This window comes from Pholcus phalangioides, unplaced genomic scaffold, assembly GCF_987345545.1.
Source record: "Pholcus phalangioides strain wild (caught in Gottingen) unplaced genomic scaffold, Ppha-v1.0 ptg000003l_1, whole genome shotgun sequence".
In the NCBI taxonomy this organism is placed as follows: Eukaryota; Metazoa; Arthropoda; class Arachnida; order Araneae; family Pholcidae; genus Pholcus; species Pholcus phalangioides.
Genome location: NW_028301596.1, coordinates 12,672,154 through 12,696,411, shown reverse-complemented (window position 1 = coordinate 12,696,411; position 24,258 = coordinate 12,672,154). Strand labels below are relative to the sequence as shown.

The window sequence follows — 24,258 nt, the reverse complement described above, 5'->3', positions numbered from 1 at the left end:
CCCCCCCGCAAATTTTTTATCAATAATTTAGGTCAGATTATTTGGCAACAGTGATACATCAGTATAGCAATACGTGTTGCGTGTTTTCGTTCGCATTTACCGTCTTTTAATGTTGAATGTGTAATTAGTCTCAAAATTTTGTATAGGTTGTAGACTCGAGAATCTGTCAAGATGGTGTTGGCCGATTTGGGTAGAAAAATCACGAACGCGTTGCGCTCGCTGAACAATGCAACAATCATCAACAAAGAGGTAATGATATCAACCTAATGTTTACAAATTTCATCATCAGCTGTGTATATCCAGTTGAGATGCATGGTGAGCAGTGGAGCACTGCATTTCCATGATCTCCACATGCATTTTATTAAAAACCAATCCCGGAGGGGATTCTGTAATTTTCTTTATATCAATGCTTTCAATTATAATGTGATCCATATTTGGGACATACATATTTATAGGACACTGATTTTTTTTATCACCAAAACACATTTATTATCTGTATAATGCACCGATGATCCGCGAAAACGATAGATTTTTATTGTAAACATGGTTTATGAGGGTTTGTTTCAGGGATATTACCAAAGCTTCCACAAAGTATTAAGCTGTAGTAAAAAATTTTTACACTAGGATGTTCAGTTTTGAAACATCTACAGTGAAACCTCCATACAATGATACTGTGCGACCAAGAAAAGTACTGTTGTAGAGGGTTTTATTGTAATATTGATTATCGTTGTTATGGTTTTACTGTAGAATGTAATCTTTTCCGTGCGAGAAAATTTTTGCCAAGATAAGGAATTGCCAAAACCTCTATGGCGGGCAGTCGGTAGACAAAGAACACTTGAAAAACACTGAACAAAGACAATGATGATCTGGACCAGAGTTTTTCAAACTCATTTGTATAGCAGTGTTCATTCTAAATAAAATTCCCCTTGTTAAGTCAACCCATATGATCTTATGTTTCTTCAAACTCTACCTCTCCTCTAGTCCATTTTGTCCCTTCAATGCATTACATGATCCACTTCAATCACTTGCCAATTCTCAATATACCGTTTTGTCACCAAATTTTTGTCTGCACCAAAACAGTGATATGTCGCCAACATAATTCTTCTGTATCCTAAAACGTAGATGGCGCTAAAATGAACCCAATTTTTTTCCAGCGTATTGTTAACATTTCGTTTTGTTTTTTCCTTGTCGTTTTTTCATTATTTCCTGGTTTTGTTCTGCGTTATGACTGATAGCGTAGACTTAATGCATCTGCATTGGCTACAATTCAAAGGGCCAAGAAGTGTTATCGAGTTCTGTATGAAGATGGGAAGTAACCTAGTGCTTAATGTCTTGCCATAGCATTTGTGGTGGTCTGATCATGTCAGGGAGGCAGGGCCCCCTTATCAGAGAGGAGCAAAACCATTTGTGTACTGTAGGCACCCATCGTACTGTGCGAAGTACAGTCTACAGTTGTTTATTGGTTAATAGCAATTATTATTAATTATTTAATATACATAATTTATTTTCCACGTTTTTAATCGTTTTTTGGGTATTCGGGCAGTAACCCTAATGGGTTTGGCGATGAAAAAAGATGCCAAATCGCGGTATACTGTATATTGGGAATTTACCAAATACTTTTCTGGATGATTGTTTTTCCCGTTAGTTTTTTTTTCCCTACTAACTTGTGAGCCCCTTAGTCAGACACTGGGGAAACAGAGGGCTTCCCTGAGCTGTTATAGTCACCCACTTCATTTTCATTCAGTTTTTTTTTGGAACAGATCTCACAGATCCCCTTTAGTAACCTTTTTAAAATCTTTGGGAGCCTGCTGGTCTAGACTGAATACAATACACCATCTAGGTTAGAAATATTATTACAACTATTACGTAGAGTTATTTTTTAGCAAAATATCTCATAAAGTCGAACCTCTATCACAGACACTCCCTGTTAGCGAACACCTCTCGTTAACGAATACTCTTTGAAGGCTTTGGAAAAAGACCTCAATGTATTTCGCTATTTATTAACACACACTCTTCATTAGCGTACAAAAACTTTCGTCCCATTGTGCCCACTACCTAGAAGTTCCACTGTATGGAAAATCATGTTCTAAAAATTTTTTTTTTTTGCAAAATGTGTGCCTACTATTGAAAAATTCCAATTGGAGATTCTGGGAAAACTATTCCCAGTATTTTTTAATGATCCTCAAAACATGAGACGTAATAAAACAAAAGACACAAATAGTAGTATTCCCCCCCCCCCCAGGAAAAACAACTAAAAAAATGATTTAAATCTCCCAGCATAAACACGAGACCATTCAAACTACTGCGAATAGTTAAGGAAAAGCTTCGGGGGGGGGGGGGGGAACTGGATTATGCAAATACTGTAGCTGTTCACTAAAACTTTTTTTTATTAAAAAAGAATGGATAAACCTTTTACCAATAATACCTGTTTATGCAATTTTTTTCTTCCAAGCAGCTATTTTGTGCTACTATCAGGGCCGGTTCTGGACATTTTTTAAGTGTAAGCAAATAATATTTTAGTGATAAAAAAATTGCCCCTCCCCATCAACCCCCTTCAGTTTGCACCTTCTGCGGCTGCGTAGTTTGCAGGATTCAAGGTTGGTGGCTACCATGAATTTTTACAAAGATATGAATGTAAATTGCAAGTTTCCCTGGTCACACATCGGGTGAAATCAGAACTATGGAAATATTAGAATGTGATGTTTGGGCAAGTGAATTCAATCTCAAATTCAGATAAAGTGAAATGAGCAGTGATGGAGACATTAGATGATTTGGCAAAAGAAAGCTTGCAGTCTGCATATAGATTAGGGATAGGATGAATAGTGATTTGGGCCGAATATAAATTTTTCTTAAAATTCATCACAATTGTAAATAAATCTGTGTTTTTAATTGGAAATGAAATTGTTTGTCATTTCAAATGATTAATGTTGAAATTTAATTGTGCTATTTATATTTTAAATATTAAAAAACTGGTAGTTGAGGTATTTTTATATTATATGATATATTTGTATTTTAATATTACTTACAGAATCAATTTTTTCTTTCAACACACAATTTTACATCTAATAATTTAAGAAAAAATATCAACCAAGATTTACTCTCAACTAGCAATGCATCAAATTATGACTTATTTTCTCATTTTTCCCTCTTTAGATGTTCTTTGCCTTTTTCAGTAGCTCAATACATATCTTGTCTAGGTACATTTTTAAGTTAGTAAACTTTTGTAATTCATGCTCACTTTCACCTTATTGCAGTAGGATTCTATTTTCAGTTTCATGTTTTCACTCTGTCCTAGAAATTTCCCTCTGACATAACTTTTTTCACAGGAAAAGATATAGGCCTACACCACACAAAATAAAATATAATCAGTAAATTTTTAATTTATGTGAAAAATTCCAACTAACATCATTTTTTAAAATTAGTTTGATGTACTTGGATTTACACAGATATTCGGCCAAACACCTGAGCATTATTCTGCCGAACTGAGTATTCGGCAAAAGGGCTGAATACTGAATAACAGCGGAATATTTGTTCTATCTCTGATATAGATTATAGGCCTATCATTGTATGAATTCTGGTAAAAATTCATAGTTGTGCAACGCAGATGCTTCGAAGACAACACTGCATAAGCACAGATATTGTCTGCAGGCCTACCCATTCTTTTATAATAACCAAAATTTGAAGTTTGGTGGGACTATCATGCTGCTTTTCTTCATGTGTTGCGTGGTATAGGCTTATATGTAAAATATTCTTTATTTTAAAAAAAATTCTGTTTCTTGTTCAAATCTTGCAAACAACCCAAATCACCTGTGCAAATGAAACTGCAGTGCAACTTGTATCACTGGCCAGTATCAAAGTTGAGAATTAAAGGGCATGCGCTACACTAATGAACTTTAGCAGCTTTCATTGTTTTCTCATGCACTCTGGTCAAATCTAGATGAGTTTGTTTTTGGGGGGTAAGGGAGACACACTTTTTAGTTTTGTTAAGTGCAGCTTACTTTGCTGGGACAATAACAAATTATCTCAATGCTAATGTGAGGTTCAGAAAAAGCAAAGCTTGGGTATAACACTGGCATAACAACCCTTTTGTACTTTACTTGGTGCTATGCTATGGAGAAGGTTCATCACGTCTTTAAAAAGTTGAAAAATAGTTTTTTTCAGTTTCTTTTGAGCGGGAAAAATGATTTGTTTCTATAAAATTTGGCTGTCACCTAATTTTTTTTTTTGGTTTGTAAAACTGGAAATTTACATTAGAATTAATTTTTTGTAAACGCTAACAATGCAATTGTGAGGAACAACATAGCAGTCATTTTATAATTTTTGCTGATAAAGAAATTTCACAGAAGTATGAAATGTGATACCATCTGTTAGGCTTTAAAAATATCCAAGTATAAATTGTGCACTAATAATACAAAATTATTCTGTATTACTCTTTCAGGTACTTGATTCCATGCTGAAAGAAATATGCACTGCTTTACTAGAGGCTGATGTGAACATAAAGCTGGTGAAACAGTTGAGAGAAAATGTTCGGTGAGAAAGATGTTACTTTTTCTTTTTGTATTTTTCTGATTCTGGTTATTCTACTTGTTCTTTAAAGTATAATACTAATATATTTGCTTGCTTTATTCAAAAGGTCTGTCATTGATTTCGATGAGATGGCTGCTGGGCTTAATAAAAGAAGGATGATACAGTCAGCTGTTTTCAAAGAGTTGATGAAGGTCAGATGATATTATTTTTACCGTGTGAATAGTTTTTAAACACGGATAGTAAAAATTTGAAGTATCACAAAGGAGTGAAAAATTTATAGCTGCTTAATTAATTCAGTATATTATTTCATAATAGTTATTAGTGTTTAATTAGATTACCAATTTATCTCTAATTGAAGTGAGTTGTATTAGTTTACTAGAACCAACATTTATTAAAAAGTAGTAGCCTAGTGACTTTATAATATTACCTTTCTCAAGTTCTTTAAAATGATGCCATTTATGCATTGTGAAACAAAAATAAAATTAATTAATCATTGAAAGTAACAATGTTCTTGTTAGCATGAAAATTTAGATCATGACAATACTGTCATCTTTTCAACAGATTGGACAAAAACCAATTTGCTGAGCTTGTTGACTAAGTTACAATAAGATGGAAAGATTTTTTTCCCTTTAAATTTTTAACAAAAGAGCTAAAGTTTATGCATTTTCTTCTATTTATTTCGTCAAAAATGATAGCAGATTGATTCAAAGAGCTGTGACAAATTATCAGAATTATTAAAAATTAATAGGTAAAGCTCACGTTGAATGTAGAAAGCCATTGTTTAGCCAAAAAAATAAAAATTAAACACAAACTATTGATTTGAATAAAAAGAGGTGTGAATGTATTGACAATTTATTAAAATAAATCAGTTTGCATCAGTTATTCTTTTGATGACAAAAAAATAATCTCTTGAATTTTTTTTAATTTCATCTTTAAATTATGAAAAAAGTTTGGGGATTTTTTTTTTCCTTCATGATATTGAAGTATAAACCCTGTATTATTTACATAATTAGGTTTGTTAGGGAAATAAGGTTTTTTAATTTCAATATGGCTGCTCATTAAGTAAATTATCTTCAGATGATTTCTGTTTAAAATTTTCTGTGTTTTGATAAACTATCCATTTTAAATATGTTTGTTTTTTTTTTTTGTTTTTTTTTTTGTTAGCTGGTCGATCCTGGTGTGAAAGCTTGGCAGCCAACAAAGGGAAAGCCTAATATCATCATGTTTGTAGGACTTCAAGGTAGTGGTAAAACAACAACTTGTACAAAAGTGAGTGATTTTTTTGGTTATAGGCATTTGGTTATCAATTTTTTTACTTGAAATTTAAAATTAGTATGTAATGGCATCCATATAATATGTCAAAATCTGGTATGTAATTTTAGCTAGTGAATATGTCCAATATTTTATAGATATCCTTCCTGTTTTTATGATCTCAACTATTAGCATGTCTTGACATTAGCAAGTTAATTTAATCATTAAATTATTTTTGAAACTTCTTATTTGTTGCGATTGGCTTAACATAAAATCTGCTAGATCCAATGTTTCACATGCAATAGTTAGAGGCAGTTCAATTTGTTACGAGGTTTCTTTTTTTTTTTCCCTTAACTATATGCAAGGGTCATATTGCCTTAGGTCAATTTACTACTGTTTGAGTTGCATCTAAAATCCTTCTATCTAGAAAATCTATTTTAGAGTGTGATCTCTAGGTGGCTTGTTCTCATTATGTGTAGGCACAGTTTAAATTTTCTGAGGGATGTAATATACACACGAGTTCATGTCTCCACGTTCAAAATCTTGCCTAAGCTAGTAATTATAGAAGAAAAACCATTGATTGTTTGAAGAGATCATAATTGCTATAATTATAGTATGTTATGTGCCTGATCGGCATTTTAAACTGCATAGTGGCAATGAAAGATTAACCCTCTGACTGCTCAATTTGTGGACCGAAATTGCTTCAAAAATTGCGTAATTTTTTTCAGTGAATTTTAAAAGTGAAGTTTGTGCGGTAATACCACGTGCGTTCAAATGCCGCAATTTAGTGGACAACTAACGACATCTGTTGGCCAAAACATAAATGAAACGTCTAATACTGTATAATTTATTTCAGTGGTTAAACGGGGGAAAAACGGGATGCGCTCCTCAATAAAGGAAGAAAAACACATGCCCGCGGAAATCGCGGGATGAGCAGATTTTGCTACATTTGAGTTGCCCGTGGAAATCGCGGGATGAGCAGCCAGAGGGTTAAAAATATTTTGTCAGCTTCATGATACCTTGGATCTTGCATTCTGATTTGAAACTATACAGTATTAAAAAGAATTTTTTCTCAAATATTTTGTGTCTGTTTAAAAAATTGATTGAATGTAAAAAACTAAAAATGTTCTATCAGAATGTTCTGTGCAGAAAGAAAATATTAAATAATCCTGTTGTTGTTGGGAACCATTGAATCAATTCAGACTCTTGGTGACTCTATAGATCATAGCTCTCCAAGCTGGTCTGGCATTCATAGCATGCCTCAGTTGTGCTAGCTTCATTCCAGTGCTTTGCAAAACCTCCTCTATCCATCTGGTGCTCTGTCAGCCTCTTCTTTTTCCTTCCATTCTTCTTAGTATTGTCATTTTTTTCTACTGAGCCTTCTGAACACATTATGTGCCCAAAGTAAGAGATAGTTTTGGTTTTAGAGACTTTTGCTTCTAAGAGTAGTCAGACTTTTTCAATAACTGATTTATTAGGCTTTTTAGCTGTCCATGGCACTCTATGCATCCATCTACAGCATCAAAGTTCAAAGGAATCAATTATTTTTCTATCTCCTTTTAGTAGTGTCCAGCTCTCATATCCATACGTTATGACAAGAAGGATCAGTGCATTTACAATCCTAATTTCTGTTTTCATTGAAATATCTTTGTCTTTCATTATTATATTAAGCTTCCTTATGGCTGTAGTGCCCAGAACTACTGATCTTTTTTAACCACTTTATGATCACGATATTGCATCCAAATGCCAGTGGAATAAATTCAAACACATCTATCTGTTTTCTTTTCTTTCTTCCCATCACCAAAAAAAGGTTTGTTGCAACCCTTTAAAAAAGTAGTTCTCTTCATCTCCGTGATGAGGTGGAAAAAACTTGTATTCTAAGGTTAAATAGGTTGTACATAATACATGTACATAAGAGGGGAAAGAAAACAGGTAGGTGAAGGGGGGAAAAGAGAAATATACTTCATACCTACTATCTCTTATCTGTAAGTATTAAAGATAAGAGATTATACTAGTGTACTGTTTTCCTTTCATCTTTTTTTTCTTACTTTTCTACTTTTTTCTCTTTCTTTTTCCTAACATGCCATTACGTTAGAACAAGGTTATCAAAACTTGTATCATATTTATCGCAGATTCATAAAGCAGAGATCATCCGAATTCTCCTCAATTGCTTCTGAGCAAAGCAGTTAATTCTTCTGTGCATGTTCCCTCTGTTATAATTCTGGATCTTAGGAAGTCAAATTTGTCCTAAATCTCAAAACTTTCGCCATCTTGTTGAAAACTGAATTTCTGCTGTAGTCATGATCTTTGATTTTATATTTAGATAGAGTCCAAGCTTCGCATTTTCTATTTTTACTCTTGATATAATGCTCTTCAGATCCTGTCATCAGCATAATTAAGGTTGTTGATCACTCTACCTCTAATTTTAACTAAATAATCCTACATATGTATTAATCCAAAATAGTATTATTTAACAGGTATCATCTCTCTTGCTATGATTAGGAAATAACTATGACTGTTATTGAAATTAAAATTTTATTTTTCATTTTTAAGCTTGCATATCATTACTTAAAGAAAGGGTGGAAAACATCTCTAGTTTGTGCTGACACATTCAGAGCTGGTGCCTTTGATCAATTGAAACAGAATGCCACAAAAGCCAGAATTCCATTTTATGGAAGGTAATTTCCTTAAAATACATATAAATTTTATAAAAAATCAAACTGTTTTGAGTTTTCAGTAGTATTATCTGAACAAAATTTTACAAAACATTTTAAATTTCTGATTGATACCAAGCACTCATTCTAGTAAATAGTTTTATTTTAACACATTTGCATGTCTAAAAAACATTTTTTCAATGTTCTACAACATACTTGCTTTCTTGTGTTGAAATTTTAAAATATCATAATCTTTGCCTTTTTAGAAACAATTTACATTGCTTAACTTTGTCCCTGCTTTATTATTAATTGTTTTTTGTCCACTGATTTACCCATCTACCAAAATGATAATGAAAAGTTTTGCATTTCATTTTGTTTTGATGAGCAGCCAGCTTAAACATAAACATCTCAGATAAACTCTTCAAACCTCAGCCAAAACTAATTAGTATTAAAAATTTTTTTTTATTGATTTTTGTTTATTGTATGTCAAAATGTCAAAATTAATTGATTAATTTGGGCCGATATCTTTACTAGTACCATTTGAGTTAGGTACACATATATGTATCTCAAGTCTTAACTTGAAAAAATAATAATTAAAACACTTAAAAATGAGTACACATACGTGTACCTCTGGAGCAAGAAGGTTATACGCTTCTTTTAAAATTAAATAAGTAAATTAATGAGACCAGTAAATATATGTATGAATATCTGGTGCATTGCTGGTGCAGTGGTTAGGATTTAGGACTGTTGATCTGGAGGTTAAGGGTTCGAACCCACTCATGACAATAGATATTTTTCCACCAAATTCTACTGGTTGGAAATTGCAGTATGGCAATATATGACCAGAGTTGATTGATGTGCGGTAGAGTAGTAAATATATGAATAGAAAACCAGTTCTTAGATGTATAATCATTGAGAGTATTAGTTGTGTGTGGAAAAATGTTTTAGACGTTCTTTTAATTAAACAGTTTAAAACATTATTTGTTTAAAATGGATTCTTACCAAAAATTTATGTTCTAGGTATCAACGTGTTTGTAATTTTTAATAAAAATCATTATAGTTATACTGAAGTTGATCCTGTTGTAATTGCTCAAGAAGGTGTGGAAAAATTTAAGAGTGAAGGTTTTGAAATAATAATCGTGGACACAAGTGGAAGGCATAAGCAGGAAGACTCGCTATTTGAAGAGATGTTACAAGTTTCTAATGCAACGGTAGTGTAAAGTATTTGGAGTAATAAATATATAAATGCACATGTATTATTCATACACACAGTTTGATTACATATAACATATTTACTCAAATCTGAGGCTTATTTTTTTTTCTTATGTGCATGTTGGATTCAAGGTTTTACATTGCATTTGAGTAAATCATTTGATCATTTTTGTTGCACCGCAGTCATTTTCTGAACACGAGGGCTAATTAGACCGGGACCTACAATTTATTGCAGATTCCGATCAGCAGGCTTTTTTTTAAATGCTCATTGAGAGGTTGATGCGCTAACCACTGGGGGGCTCCCTGCTGCAGCAACTTTTTCTGTGTTCATGTCACCATTTCTGTTGTACCCTTGTGTCGGGAAATTTTTCTGACAAGGACGAACTTGATATAGAACTCGCGACACCTCTAAACATCCTTTGGCACTTTGGGCGAGTATCTTATCGACCTGGGCTACTGCCCTTGCATTTGAGCAAATACTAAGATTTAAGAAAAACAAAAATAATGTATGTGGGTTCATGTTTATGCATGTTTTTGTTACCCTCTCAATCTCTATTGATGTAGCATAACCCCTAGTTTTCTGTATGGATGTATTAGATTTTTATAAGTTATATTGGACTAATTATAGTTTTATTATTTTCACAGAATCCTGACAACATAATCTTTGTGATGGATGCATCTATTGGTCAGGCTTGTGAGTCACAGGTTAGTTGATTTTTCTTGTTGCTTCTATTAGTTGCTTGATTATGCCAACAGATAATATTGCATTATCATCTCTGAGTTCAGCATTTCTGTACTGCCTGAAAGTAAGAAAAGTTTTGCTTGGTTGAAAAATAATTTAATCCTCTATCAATGTGATAACCAAAGTTTATCAAATTTTTTTTTTAACCAAAAAAAGGTTTTTCTCTTCAATTTCATTCAAATATATTACTTTTCTACAATATTTTATCATGATAAAACGTCACTGAATTTACCATATTCCTAGTAATAAGTTAAGTCTCTATGCTGTGGTTAAATGTCATTGCTCGCATGATGATGGTTGTTCTACCAAGTTGAAATTTGCCATTTTGAATCTGGGTGGACTTGATGCAATCTGTTTGTTTTCTATTGATATCAGGCAAGAGCTTTCAAAGATAAAGTTGATGTTGGTGCTGTCATAGTTACCAAATTAGATGGCCATGCAAAAGGTGGAGGAGCTCTTAGTGCGTAAGTTCAAAGACACTTATATCTAAGACTTTTCCTTGGTGTATTTATATTTTAACCCTTCTGTAAAGAAAATGAAACTATGTGAGCCCGACAGTGAAATGTTTTGAAAATAAAAATGAAGAGGTAAACAAATTATTTTTCTTCTGATGATTGGATGGATTTACTTATTTAATATGGCCAGATATTTTTCTTTTTTAATACTAATTTTAATTAAAGATCGTTTTTTCACACTTCTTTCTTCACTTCATTTATTCACTTCTTTTATGCTCTGATTTTCCATAGAGTTGCAGCAACACAAAGTCCTATCATATTTATAGGAACTGGTGAACACATAGATGACTTTGAACTGTTCAAAGTGAAACCCTTTGTTAGTAAACTTTTAGGTAAATGGATGTTTTTTGTTTTTGATCATTCCGAAACTTAATTTAATATTACAACACGTTGTGAATTGTCTTTGAATGTTAACCAAGTCGTTTATTTTCTGTAGCGTTAAAAATTAGAATTTAAAAAAATTCATGCACACTCTGAATTAATTTTTTTGTATATTTTCACACACACATGCACATTTGCAGTAAAAGTTCTTCATAACAAGGATACAATCACTGGAAAATGTTTTGTTGCAATGAACTTTTTGATACAGGGTGGTTATAAATAAACTGACATTACTCAGATGTATGTAGCGACCATTCTGATGGAGGTATTTTGATGAAAATTGGTATATGGGATATGTGGACCATGCAGAAAAGAAAGATTCAATAGAAAAATAGTTCACTTTTTGACCACCAGGTGAAGAAGAGGCGCTTTTTTATCCCAGTTATATTTCTCCCATGGTCCAAATAATGTTTATATCAAGTTTCAATGAAATACATTCACCACAATGGGAACTACATAAGTCGGAGTAGTGTCAGTACAATCGAACTGGGTAATTTTACAGTTGAATTATACTGAGCTCTGACTTATGTAGTGCCCGTTGTGGTGGACGTATTTCGTTGAAACGGGGTATATAAGTTATTTGAACTATGGGAAAAAGATAAATGTGATAAAAAAATATCACTTCACGTGGTAGCAAAAAGGTGAACTATTTTTTATTGAAAATTTATTTTCCACACAGTCCACATATCCCATATACCAAGTTTCATTAAAATACTTCCTTCAGAATGGGTGCTACATGTGTCTGAGTAGTGTCAGTTTATTTATAACTGGCTCCCGAGTGGGGTGGTGGTAAGATGCTCTCTACCACTGTGAAGGTTGCTGTCACAGTCCCAGGTTTAAACCAGAGGGAGGATATAAATAAGATATTTTCCCTAATGAACGTAAGGCGACCACTGACAGACAGCGGCTTCATTTCCAACCCATCTCATTAATGGCAGTAAATTGCAATATAACGATATAGCCAGAGTTGGTGTTTGGAGTATTAGTAGTAGTGTATTTATAACTACCCTGTGTAAATGAATTTTAATTTTTTGCTGTCTGGTAAAATATTCTTGCTTCATCTGCATTGTATATGCCTTTTACATCATTTTGTTCAAAATTTAGTTAACAAACAGAATTCTGGTCGTGAAATTGGTTTTTGGGTTTACAGCAGTTGTTTCTTATACATGCTTTTGCATAGAATTTTGTGTTCTCAAATAATTTAGCAAAAAGCCTAACAGTTAAAATTCTTATCTCACTGCTCAATTCTATGGCTGCATGGAATTGTTAAAAAAATTCTTACCAGCAGAAAAATATTGTCACAATTTCTTCAGCCATTTGGAAATAACTATAACTTTGTTCCGATCAAATAAGCCCTGGCAGTGATTGTAGTTGTTTTGGCACTGGAAGGGCGACAGTAGAATTAAATTGTCACATATATTTAGTATGTAAAGCGACTTTCTTTCTTGTAGCCATCTTTTGTTAGAAGTACCTTAGTTATGGAATAGCATGTACAATGTTGAATGGTATTAATTCCCATTGCATGTATGATTTACTATTTATTAATCTCTTTCTAGGAATGGGTGATATTGAAGGTTTAATAGACAAAGTAAATGAATTAAAGTTAGATGATAATGAAGAGCTTATCGAGAAATTAAAGCATGGTGAGTCATTATGTTTTTAGAAATCATTTTTGTGTAGTGAATGATATTTACAAAAGCTTTAATCCAATTAACTGGCGTATTCACATGATAGCAATATATTTTGAGTTGCTATAAATTATTGCTACTGCTGCATCTGATTCAACCCAGTCATTAGTTTTTCTTTTCTTTTAAATTAAAACAAATATTTGTTTTCAAACAATGGCAGTTCATGTGCTCTGTGAGTATGTGAATAAAATTAATTGATAGCATGAGTTTTAAAATCACAGTGTATCAATCAAATATAACCAATAGTTTCAAGTATTATACATTTTTTGAAGATCAAATGGTAATGAGTACCTCATATTCTGATTGACCAGAGTTTTTCAAACTTCTTGTTCCCCATCACCCCATTCTTCAGAAAAAATTCTCTCTTATTGCCTCCCCAACTCAAGCCAACCCATAGAATGTTATACCCATGGCTTCTATCACTCCACTTCCATTCCATCATCCATCTGGGGCGATATTGTCCACTTTGGGAAACACTGTGATAGACATTCGAAGAATATAGCAATGGTTGGAATTTGAATTTAGGGTTTGTTTGATTTTACTGTCTGAATAGACAATTATTGTATACACCTGAGATTTAAATTTTCTTGATTTGGAAAAAATTGGATATCTTTAATCAACTTTTAATGATATCTTCTTATATTTTTAATTTGACAGGCGAGTTCACTCTGAGAGATATGTACGAACAATTCCAGAACATCATGAAAATGGGACCTTTCAGTCAAATCATGGTATGGTATATTTTTACTGTAATTCATTTCAGCAAAATTAATTTATTCATTTTCCTCAAAGCAGAATATGCCAAAAACTGTGACATATGTCGCAAAACAATCATTGCTGTTACAGGACAATCTTAATAAAAACTTTGAGAAAAGAACTCTTCCGTATAAAAACAAGATTATGAAATTTTTACTGAAGTACAGTCTACTGAGGGCTCATTATAGTACAATGTGAAACATTCTGCTTTAGGGTATTATGTAGGTACTTTATATATTATTTATTTCTGCTTTTACTTATCCTGTATTTATTTCTCAAGATTTATATATCTTTAGATATAATGTATGGGAGTAATCACCTTATGCATCAGTCAAAAGCCCACTCCAGTTTATATCTGTAATTTATTCCATATCATATCTTTATTAATTATGTCCATACATTTAGTTGGATATTTTGTTAAACATAAAACAATATATCATGTTTCTGAAGCATTTTTTTTATTGCTGATATTGCAAGTTGAGAAGTGAGATATCTACTCATCCTTATAAGTTCATATGCATTTTTAATATCATTTAGGGTATGATTCCTGGGTTTAGTAGTGATTTTATGACCAAAGGTAATGAGCAAGAATCAATGGCAAGACTGAAAAAACTTATGACCATCATGGACAGCATGAATGACCAAGGTGAGAATAATAATAAATTTCTGGCATATAGTTATCCAAGAAATACCCCTAGGGAAGGTGGTATATTTTTTTTGCAAGAGATTCAGAAAAGAATCACTCATTCTCTGGGATGATTATACACATATATAAATTTATTCATGTTTATATATTTTGTTGTATATGCTTTTATTATAGAATTGGACCACAGGGAAGGTGCCAAATTGTTTTCTCGTCAGCCTGGTCGAATGGTCAGGGTGGCCAGGGGATCTGGTGTTCTAACAAAAGACGTCCAAGAATTACTTTCCCAATACACAAAGTTTGCTGCGATGGTTAAGAAGATGGGTGGAATCAAAGGCCTTTTCAAAGGTTTGAATGTCAGCGTTACTTTATATGATTTGCTTAGTTGATAGGTCACAATGCTCATCTTAGCTTTTAAACAATGATTTTGTGATGTTAGGTATGGGTGATCTGATTTTGAAACTCAAGATATAACAAAGAGAATAATGAAAGGAGTTTTATGTAGATACTAGCTATAATACCCGGCGCTGCCCGGGTTTTCTTCAATTACTGAGAGGATTGAAAAAGAGACAAACAACTACAAAGGCATATACATGTCTGAAACGCATTGCTAGGGAATCACGGTAACCAAAGTAAATGTTCTGAAGTGATTGTTGAGGCCCAAAAACTATTTCACCCACTTCATGCATTTGCCCTTCTCTGACAAACCTTTAAAGTAGCCTATCATTCAAGGTCGGGTCCCATTAGGTATATATGCAAAATTTGTGGTGACAATCGATCTAAAATTGTAGATTTGTATAGAGAACATACACACACACAGAAAATCAGTTTTATATAGATTAATTCATTGATTTAATTAATTTTGTCTCATTTCAAGACTGCTTGATTCAAATCGCATTCAGACTATCAGTGTCAGTTTTTCCTCAATTCGTGTATCATATTTTTTAAACTAAGTGCTTTGTCATTAATGTCAATGTGCGAGTACTAGCTTAAAATTACAGAAATTCTGTAGAGGAATGTGTACAAGGTGCATATAAGGTTAAGTAGTAGCAGCAGTTGCTTCACCAGTCATCTGGTTACGATGGCCATACATAATGGCATATGCCATCACACTGATTTTCAGTCTTTATCACATGGATATGACAGAATAATTCATCATACAGCTGCTGCCACCTACACAGACATTTCTTTTTATTATCTCTCCACTAGATTTAGTTTAACAATTTTATTTTAAAATGTCTGGGATTATTATTACTATTATCTTCACCATGCTTTGCAAGGCTGCATCCTCAAGCTTTTATATATACAGTAAAACCTCGATAAGTCGTCACCTCAAGTTATCGAAAAATTATGACGGCTTAAGCGGAGTGATGACTTAAGGGAAAAGTAAACAGAGGACCTCAACTTGGGAAAGAATGTCTAATTCGTTTTCAACAAAGATATTTAAATTTCAAGCCCTAAATTAGTAAAGTCCATGCGTTCTATGATTATTATCCGTGTCCGTTGCACTTTGACTTTAACTTGATTGATTTGATTCTTCGATTTACATAACTTTTGATTTCCTTGCACTAATGTAATCTTTGACATATCAATAAATTTTGGTTTTGCCAGAGATGCCCCCCCCCTCGGGGGGGGGGGGCATTGCTTCTTGCGACAGAGCTTGGGTGTCTCACGGTTTCTCCAATGGAGCCCAGACAGAAAAGAGATCTAGCTTGAACACAGTCCCCAACATTCCAAAAACCTTAGTTGGCAAATGAACTTCCCCAGCGTAACTTTCGTGGATTTTATGGTGACTTTTAAGCATATGGCAATGCTGTTAACAAGCTCTTTTTTTTTTTTTTTTAAATGGGAGCCATAAAAATAGTCTGTTCCTCTTTTTCATAGTGACGAGTTAACCGAAATTAGTGACAAGCAAACGAGGGTTTAATAACATTGTGGTCTATGAGAGCTGGAAGGGTCTGAAGAAAAATGACGACTTAACTGGAGTGACGACTTATTAGGGTGATGACGTAACGAGGTTTTACTGTATATATATACTGCCTTATAGTTAGTAACGTAGAACAAAAAAAAAATATAAGATTTCCATGTCATTTTATAAATGTCAATCCCTCATTTTTAACATAAATTGCTGAGAAATATTTTCCTGCATTCACTTTGAACAACCTATGCTGCCATGGCATTTAATTAAGAATTCAACATTTCTGTTGAGAAACCTAATTAGTTTTACTAATTAACTTTCATTATTATGAACAGCAAAGAACATCAGTTTCAATGTTTTTATAAAAAATTCAATCAAAAAACATAATAGCTTCAAACTTCCAAGAAAGGGGGAAAGGCATGCTCATTTTTGAAAAAAGGAGCACATGGAGAAATTAATTGGCCAGGTGACTGGTTAAAATTACATAAAATTAAATGTGTGTGCACGTGTATTGTGTTCATAACACGGTAATACATCCAAGAAATTCTTTTTCATTCACCTTGTTGAATAATTGTGACTTGAAATAGTTTTTCAAAGAGGAAATGTGTAATAATAAATTTGAATATGTGGTTATTGATTTTAAACTATATTTTAGGAGGTGATATTGCAAAAAATGTTAATTCAGCACAGATAAGCAAATTAAATCAACAGATGGCTAAGATGATGGATCCAAGAGTTCTTCAACAGATAGGTAAATATTTTAATACTGTATTAGGTTTTGAATTGCTCTGAAATTCAAAACTCCCCAGAATATTTATTTGTTCATGATCCTGTTTGGAATTTTTACATTGGTGGACAATAACATTTTTAACAGGTTCATGCTTCTATGATGTGAAGGTAGCCTATTCTCATTGAAAAGTATATTGAACTTAAAGAAAAAAATCTTATATTCTCATACTTAAGAATTCACTTCATCTTACTATTCACTTTGCTTTATTGTGATCAAGATGGTATTTATCTCAGATAAAGGTCTGGGGTATCCATCCAGTTAGCATTAATGGGAATAACTTTAATTTGCAAACCCGCGATCCCCCTCCTCCCAGCTTCAAATTTTGCTGTGCTTTTTAAAGTATTTTTTGTATCCTTTACATGTGAAAAAAAAAATTCCCCTTCTTTAGCATCAAATGTGTATTCAACAAGAATGGTAATACATTTATATCAACAAGATTTTTCTCCTGCTCAGCACATACAGGAGAGCTTGGATAATAAGAAAGATTTTTTTAGAAACTATGATAGTTGTGGAGGGCTTGGATCTTATAGCCATTACAGAATTTTGGGCAAACGATGGGGATGAATCTTTCTTACACATCTCAGGATACGATACTTTTTTGAGAAATAGATCTGATAGGAAAGGGGGTGGAGTGTTGATATACGTGAAATCATGTTTGAAGGCTAGAGAGTGTAACGTGCAAAGAAGTGATATTGAAACCATATGGGTTGAACTTGAGAACAAAAGACATCATAAGCTTATTGTTGGGGTTTGTTACAATCCACCGAATAGGGATCAAAACTACATCGCCAAAATGCATGATGAAATTTCCTACATGTGTAAGCGAAAGAGGGTTCTCATACTAGGGGATTTCAATTACCCGGGTATTGATTGAGAGAACCTTTCATCTGGAAATCAGTATGAAAGAGACTTTCTTAAGTTGGTGCTTGAAAATTTTTTGTATCAGCATGTATCAGAAGCCACTAGGGGTACTGCTATTTTGGATTTAGTTCTTACTAGTTCTGAGGATCTAGTTGAACATGTTTCGGTGGGGGAAGAGTTTTCTTCCAGTGATCATCGTATCGTCAGATTTCACTGTAACTTTTCCTCGGGTAAGGTTGATAACAAAAGACTGGTTCCTTGTTTTTGGAGAACTAACTTTGATGTTTTGAGAAGAAGGTTAGCGGAAGTTTTCAAAGACCGGTTGGAATCAGTAGGGGTGGTAAGTCAATGGGAAGAATTTAGTGCGAAGCTGTCCTCTGTTTTGCACAACGTCATACCCTTTGTTCGAAAAAAGCGTGTTTGTACATCACACCCTCTATGGTTCACGGATAGCGATTATCTTGAAAAGAAAAGAGCATTCAGAGAGTATAAAAGTGGACGTGGTGACCTATCATTGTTTACTGATAAAAGAAGACTGTTGAAGAAAGCGATAAGGGATAGTAAAAAGGAAGTTGAATCTAGGTTGGCAGATAACATTGGCTCTGACCCAAAATCATTTTTTCGATACGTCAATAATGGATGTAAGGGGACAGTTGGCCCCCTCTCGATAGGAGGCTCTAAGGTAGAGAGCAATGTAGGCATGTGTAGTGCTTTCAATGACTTTTTCGCGTCGGTTTTTAATGGAGATAATGATATTCGATATACGGGTGTTGCATGGGGTAATAAAACCCTCAACGATATTCAAGTAGGAGACGTGGAGGTCCTAAATCTTCTAAGAAATGTATGTGCAAGCAAAGCACCAGGACCAGATGATATCTATCCCAGGGTTGTCAGGGAAGGTGCTAATCAATTGTTGGGGCCAGTCGCACAGATATACAGGAGTAGTGTTGCTGAGGGTATCGTCCCGAGAGATTGGAAACTGGCTAATGTTGTTCCGATATTTAAGAAGGTAGTAGAGAAGTGGTGTCTAATTATCGTCCAGTGAGTTTGACGAGCTCCCTCCCGAAAATTTTGGAAATTATCATCAAAAGGCAGTTTGTGAAGTGGATAGACGAGAATAATGTATTGTCGGATAATCAGCATGGGTTCAGGAAGGGGAAGTCATGTGTAACTAACCTCCTTTGCTTCTATGATACGTGACTAGGGCTTTGGGTAAGAGCAAAAATGTCGACGTTGTTTACCTTGATTTTCAGAAGGCATTCGATCGGGTCCAACGTGGCGAACTCTTGAAGCGTTTACACGAGATTGGAATAGGGGGCAACTTGCTGAATTGGATAGAATCGTGGTTAAGAGATAGGTCGCAATGAGTTATGGTGATCGGGGAATTCTCGGGTTGGACAGACGTCACAAGTGGAGTTCCTCAGGGAAGTATCCTTGGCCCCATACTTTTTTCACTTTTTATCGACAAACTCGATCAGGGTATCGATGGAATTACTAGCAAATTCGCAGATGATGTGAAGCTAATGGGGGTAATCGGGAATGAAAGCGATAGGGAGTTGCTCCAGACCAACTTAAACAAGATTGCAGCATGGGCAAATGAATGGAGCATGACGTTTAGCGTAGATAAGTGCATGGTCACTCATTTTGGTTCGAACAACCCACGGTTCTCTTACGTGTTGAATGGTGTCACTATCCCGGATGCAACTAGAGTCACCGATTTGGGAATTCTCATTGACGAGCGACTTAAGTTTTCTGAACATTGTTCAGCGGTTGTCAAAAAAGCGAATAGAATGCTTGGTCTCATTTTCAAAAAGGTCTCTTCGCGTTCTCCTAAAGTCATGCTGTAAGGTTTTGGAGACCATACCTACAGAGGGACATAGACTTGATTGAAGGGGTGCAGAGAAGAGCTACGCGTGTCCTTATTGGCACACAGGGCTTGAGTTATGAAGAGAGGCTTCATTTTTTGAATATGTTTACATTGGATGAACACAGGTGTCGAGGAGATATGATCGAAGTGTTCAAAATTTTCAATGGGATGGATAGGATGGACCATGAACTTTTAGTACACCGCCAATCAACTGCTTTTACAAGGGGACACCAGTATCGATTGGTGAGGGACAATGCAAGGTTATGGTGTCGCGGGGAATTTTTCTCTAATAGGGTTGTTAATAAATGGAATAGCTTACCCCTGGAGGTAGTAAATTGTAACACAATTGACACGTTTAAAAAGAAATACGATAAACATGTTGGGGTAAATCGGGAAGCTATCCATTTTTAGAATGGGACAACCATAAGTATTCTTTATGGGCATTGTATAATATTTTATCATGTGTATATATTGTTTATAATTTTTGTTAATTGCATTTTTAATTGGGTTGCTGCATTTTTGAAACATATGACATCCATATTTTTATGGGCATCTTTTTATCAGCCACCTCGTTGGGCATTTTGCCTGTTGTGGCGTTGTATTTGTATAAAGTACTGAGTGATTCTGACAGAACCAGCTTAATAAATTAGCCAATAATTGTGCAGGAGTTACATGCATCTATTAACAATTATGACGTATTATCCTTTGAAGTGCATCGTTGAGTGATGTACTGATGCCAGACAAATGACTGTACTTATACTGTTCAAATGCATGATACAGGACATATATTTCAGTGCCCGAGAAACAATCATTTCACATTTTTTCTACCTCAGCTAAGGAATACAAATTCAGCTAACAAAATCTTTTCTTGATATGTATGCTCCTGATAAGACAACGCCGCCGTTGTGATCTGAATTTTCCCACCAATCACGATTAGAATTATTGTCTTTCAATCCTTATTAATTTATGTTGTCTTGGAATCATTTTTCAGATATACCTCATTTCTCTTTCAGATTATCTTTTGAGCTATTTCATGTTAAAAAACTAATGTTATTTACATGAAATTCCTTTTTTTTAAATAAAAGAACCTAGACTCTTGAATGTTTTCAGTGGCTCTTAGCAAAGCTGAACAGTTTAGATGTTCTTGAACCTCATCTTTACCATCTGTATAGATGACACAAGGAAATGAGTTGACCCGGAAACCTTTTAAATAAATCTTTTTATTTTATCCATGAACCTGACAGGGTTGTGTACACAGTGTAAAATAAAAATTATTCTGTATCTCATCTTCCTTCAAATCCTTAATCGAATTGGGAAGTTGCTCATACATCTCAACCTTCCCTCATTTTTTTTGTATGTTTAAAAACTTTCTAAATTTCGGACCTTATCTGGAAAAAATCAAATGATTTTCCATAGAAACCTATGGGTAATCATGTTTTGGCTAAAAAGTAGATTCCAAGACAAATTATCTGGTAAGTTAAGGTATCACTGTATACTGCTAAAAAGCAGCACCTCCTAGAGATAGAAGGCCTCTGCACTGTTTGCCATAAACGTCATTTAGACTACCTAGCAAGTTTGCCACATTTTGAAACACAGCATCCTATTTCGTTTCTCCTTATTTTGGCGTAGAATCTTCCTGATTGGCTCACAAATACCACATGATGATTGGATGTGGGGCAAAGAAATTGCCAATTCTGAGCCCGATCATTTCTTTTCCTCACAACGATAATACTGGCACGAGCAGGAATTTTTTCCCTGAATATTCTGAGGGAAAATAGACTACTTACTGACGTCACTAGCAGACTGAGGAGGCCTTCTATCTCTAGGAGGTGCTGTAAAAAGCGAGTGTTTCTTGTTCATTATGATCATTATGTTGCGATGGCAAGTCATTATATGCATGAACTGCAGAATTTTCAGAAAATTCATTGGGAAAGTGCTATTAGAATCGCCTATATCACCCCCTCCCCCACTTGTATCACATGCTGGAAGATATTTTCTAGTCACCCATCTCTGAAAAAAGGGGGCCTTTAATTATTTTTGACGCCGCTTCTCCTTAGGGAAAAAAGAAAAAAAGAATCACATATTCCATGGAAAATCAAGAATTTCTTATTTATCAATAGATTTGACATAAAATCTTACTGCGAACTGAAGAAATCAATTCTATACTGGGAGAACCAGATTTGTGTTACATAGTGTAGTGTGGCATCTACTACTGCATGGCGTACACGCCATGCATATTTTTTTCTTTTTTTATATGCAATAACACTTCTTAAATTTTACAGGTGTAAATGATTTTTACTGGTGTATTTTGATTATTTGTTCACTATCTTTCTAATAGGTGGTATTACTGGTCTCCAGAATATGATGAGGCAATTACAAGGAGCGGCATCAAACAATCTTGGACACATGACAAGGTCAGGGAAATGACACTACAATCACCTAATTATGGTCTTCAAACTTTGTCATGCCCACCTCTTCCACACAGTTGCCTATTCCTCTCCCAATAAACTTTTTTTTTCTCTGCCGATTTACCTGAATGGACTCTGACCATTAAAAAAACATGCAGCTGGTTGCTAGTGAAGACAAGTTCTTTTTCAAGATCATTTGTACAAAAGAAACAAAATTGTCAAGGAACATAAAATTTCTTTTATAAATTCTCGCCATTAAGTTTTAATAACTATAATAGGAAGCAAAAAACTTTTTATGTATATGTATTTGTATATAATGTGGGAAGTGTGTTCCAAGGAGTTTTTCTGGAAAAAATATTATAATAAACATGTACATAAAAATGGTTAGCTCGCTGAGTGATGTAATTAAAAACAGAGATAGGCCACAGTGATATTTATAGATTTTATTGGTCGTAGGTCCAACATTTCGTTAGCGACTGTTTCGATTGTTGCCAACTCTGATGTTGGTAAATCATAGCAAATTTTGTCGACAATGCCACTAATTTTATTCAGTGAAAATAAAGCAAATATCGCTGAATTGTTATTTCAGAATATTGTTTCTAAATTTTAGTGATCAACTTGTTTGGCTCTCCACAAACACGAAACTAAAAACATTATCACAGTCTTCCATATTTTAAATTAACAAGACAAAAAACGTCAAGCTAGCATCAAATCATGGTAAAATGGAATGATAGATGAACTTTGGACAAGATTAGCAATACCACCTGACTACAATGGAAATGAATTTGAAAATTTCCTATATAAAATTCATGAGCATCAGAGTTGGCAACAAAGTAAAAGGGAAGCTGAATATTTTTTTTTTTTTTTTTTTAAGAAACTTAATGATAATCACTGTGTTTTGTTGCTTGTCCCATAAATCATCAAAACCTGTCATCTCATTGACACTGTACAGAAGCTCAGTGTAAATCGCTCAACGACAATATATAGTGCAATACAATATAGAGTGCACAGTGTAGAACATACCTTTGAATATTACAAAAATGGGTAATCCATTTTCATTTTTCTAATTATATACACTAGGCCTTGACTAATGAAGAAAAAAAAAATTGGGAACCGAGTACACACACATAATTGATTAGAATAAAAACACTATAAAACATTGTCGCTGTGATGTGTGGGTATAGTATTGTATTCTCATTGTGATGATCCTGGTTTAAACCCTTACAGATGTCGCAGTGATGGTAGGCTGAAGTAGGTTTTCCAACAGTAAATGTGAGTCAGTCCCCCTTGTGGAAAAGTCTCTCTGCAGAGAGCAGGCGGACTTTCAACACGATACTTGTATAACATGAAAATTTTAACACTTTCGGATCTAAGCCCAAGCCTGACTTGGGATGCCGTTTTTGTTCAAGGGAACTAAGCCAGAGTCTGACTCAGGGTTAACTTTTAACTCTAGTAGCTATAAAATGGTTGAATATATATATATATATATGTTCCCAATGTTTTTAAACATAATCTATGAATCTTCTAGTTCAAAAAAAAAAATATATAGATATATATATACTTATGGATGGCAGCAACCAAAGGATGTAGCTTTATGAAATGATGTAAAAGTAAGTATAGTTGAAACACATTTGTCTTCCTAGGTAAGGTAGCCATGTTTTTCGATGACAATATGATTTTTTTTTTCAATAAAAACCATTTTTAGATATTTGTACAATATTTGGATAAGTTTTTATTCATAATAGTTTGAAATTTTCTGTTAAAAATGTTTTCTTATGTGGAAATTTTTTTAAAACTTTAAAACATACTTTTTAATTATTTCTCATTAAATACTAATTATTAGTACCTCTAAATAATTGCTATATTATGAAAGAAAAAGAGTTTGAAATTTCTCTAGCTTAAAAAAAACCGTATCTTAAAAAAAATCATGAAAAGTGCCAAAAACCCTCAGTCCACAGGGACATAGTCGAAATAGCTCAGACCCAAAAGTGTTAAGCATTTAAATCTTTACTTCAAAATATGGGCAACAGATGGCTATATTTCCG

General features: G+C 33.9%; 1 protein-coding gene across 1 annotated transcript; it reads left to right on the top strand.

The window, feature by feature from the left end:
• The first annotated feature begins 45 nt into the window (after nt 1–45).
• On the top strand, nt 46–22,463 carry Srp54k (signal recognition particle 54k). Its single transcript, XM_089244388.1, has 15 exons — nt 46–249; nt 4,439–4,530; nt 4,634–4,718; nt 5,692–5,796; nt 8,332–8,456; nt 9,493–9,643; nt 10,290–10,349; nt 10,762–10,850; nt 11,133–11,233; nt 12,839–12,925; nt 13,628–13,701; nt 14,264–14,372; nt 14,547–14,717; nt 16,943–17,038; nt 22,144–22,463. Exons 1-15 carry the CDS (start codon nt 172–174, stop codon nt 22,230–22,232), a joined length of 1,512 nt encoding a protein of 503 aa, XP_089100514.1. The 5' UTR covers nt 46–171; the 3' UTR covers nt 22,233–22,463.
• Nucleotides 22,464–24,258: the final 1,795 nt, after the last annotated feature.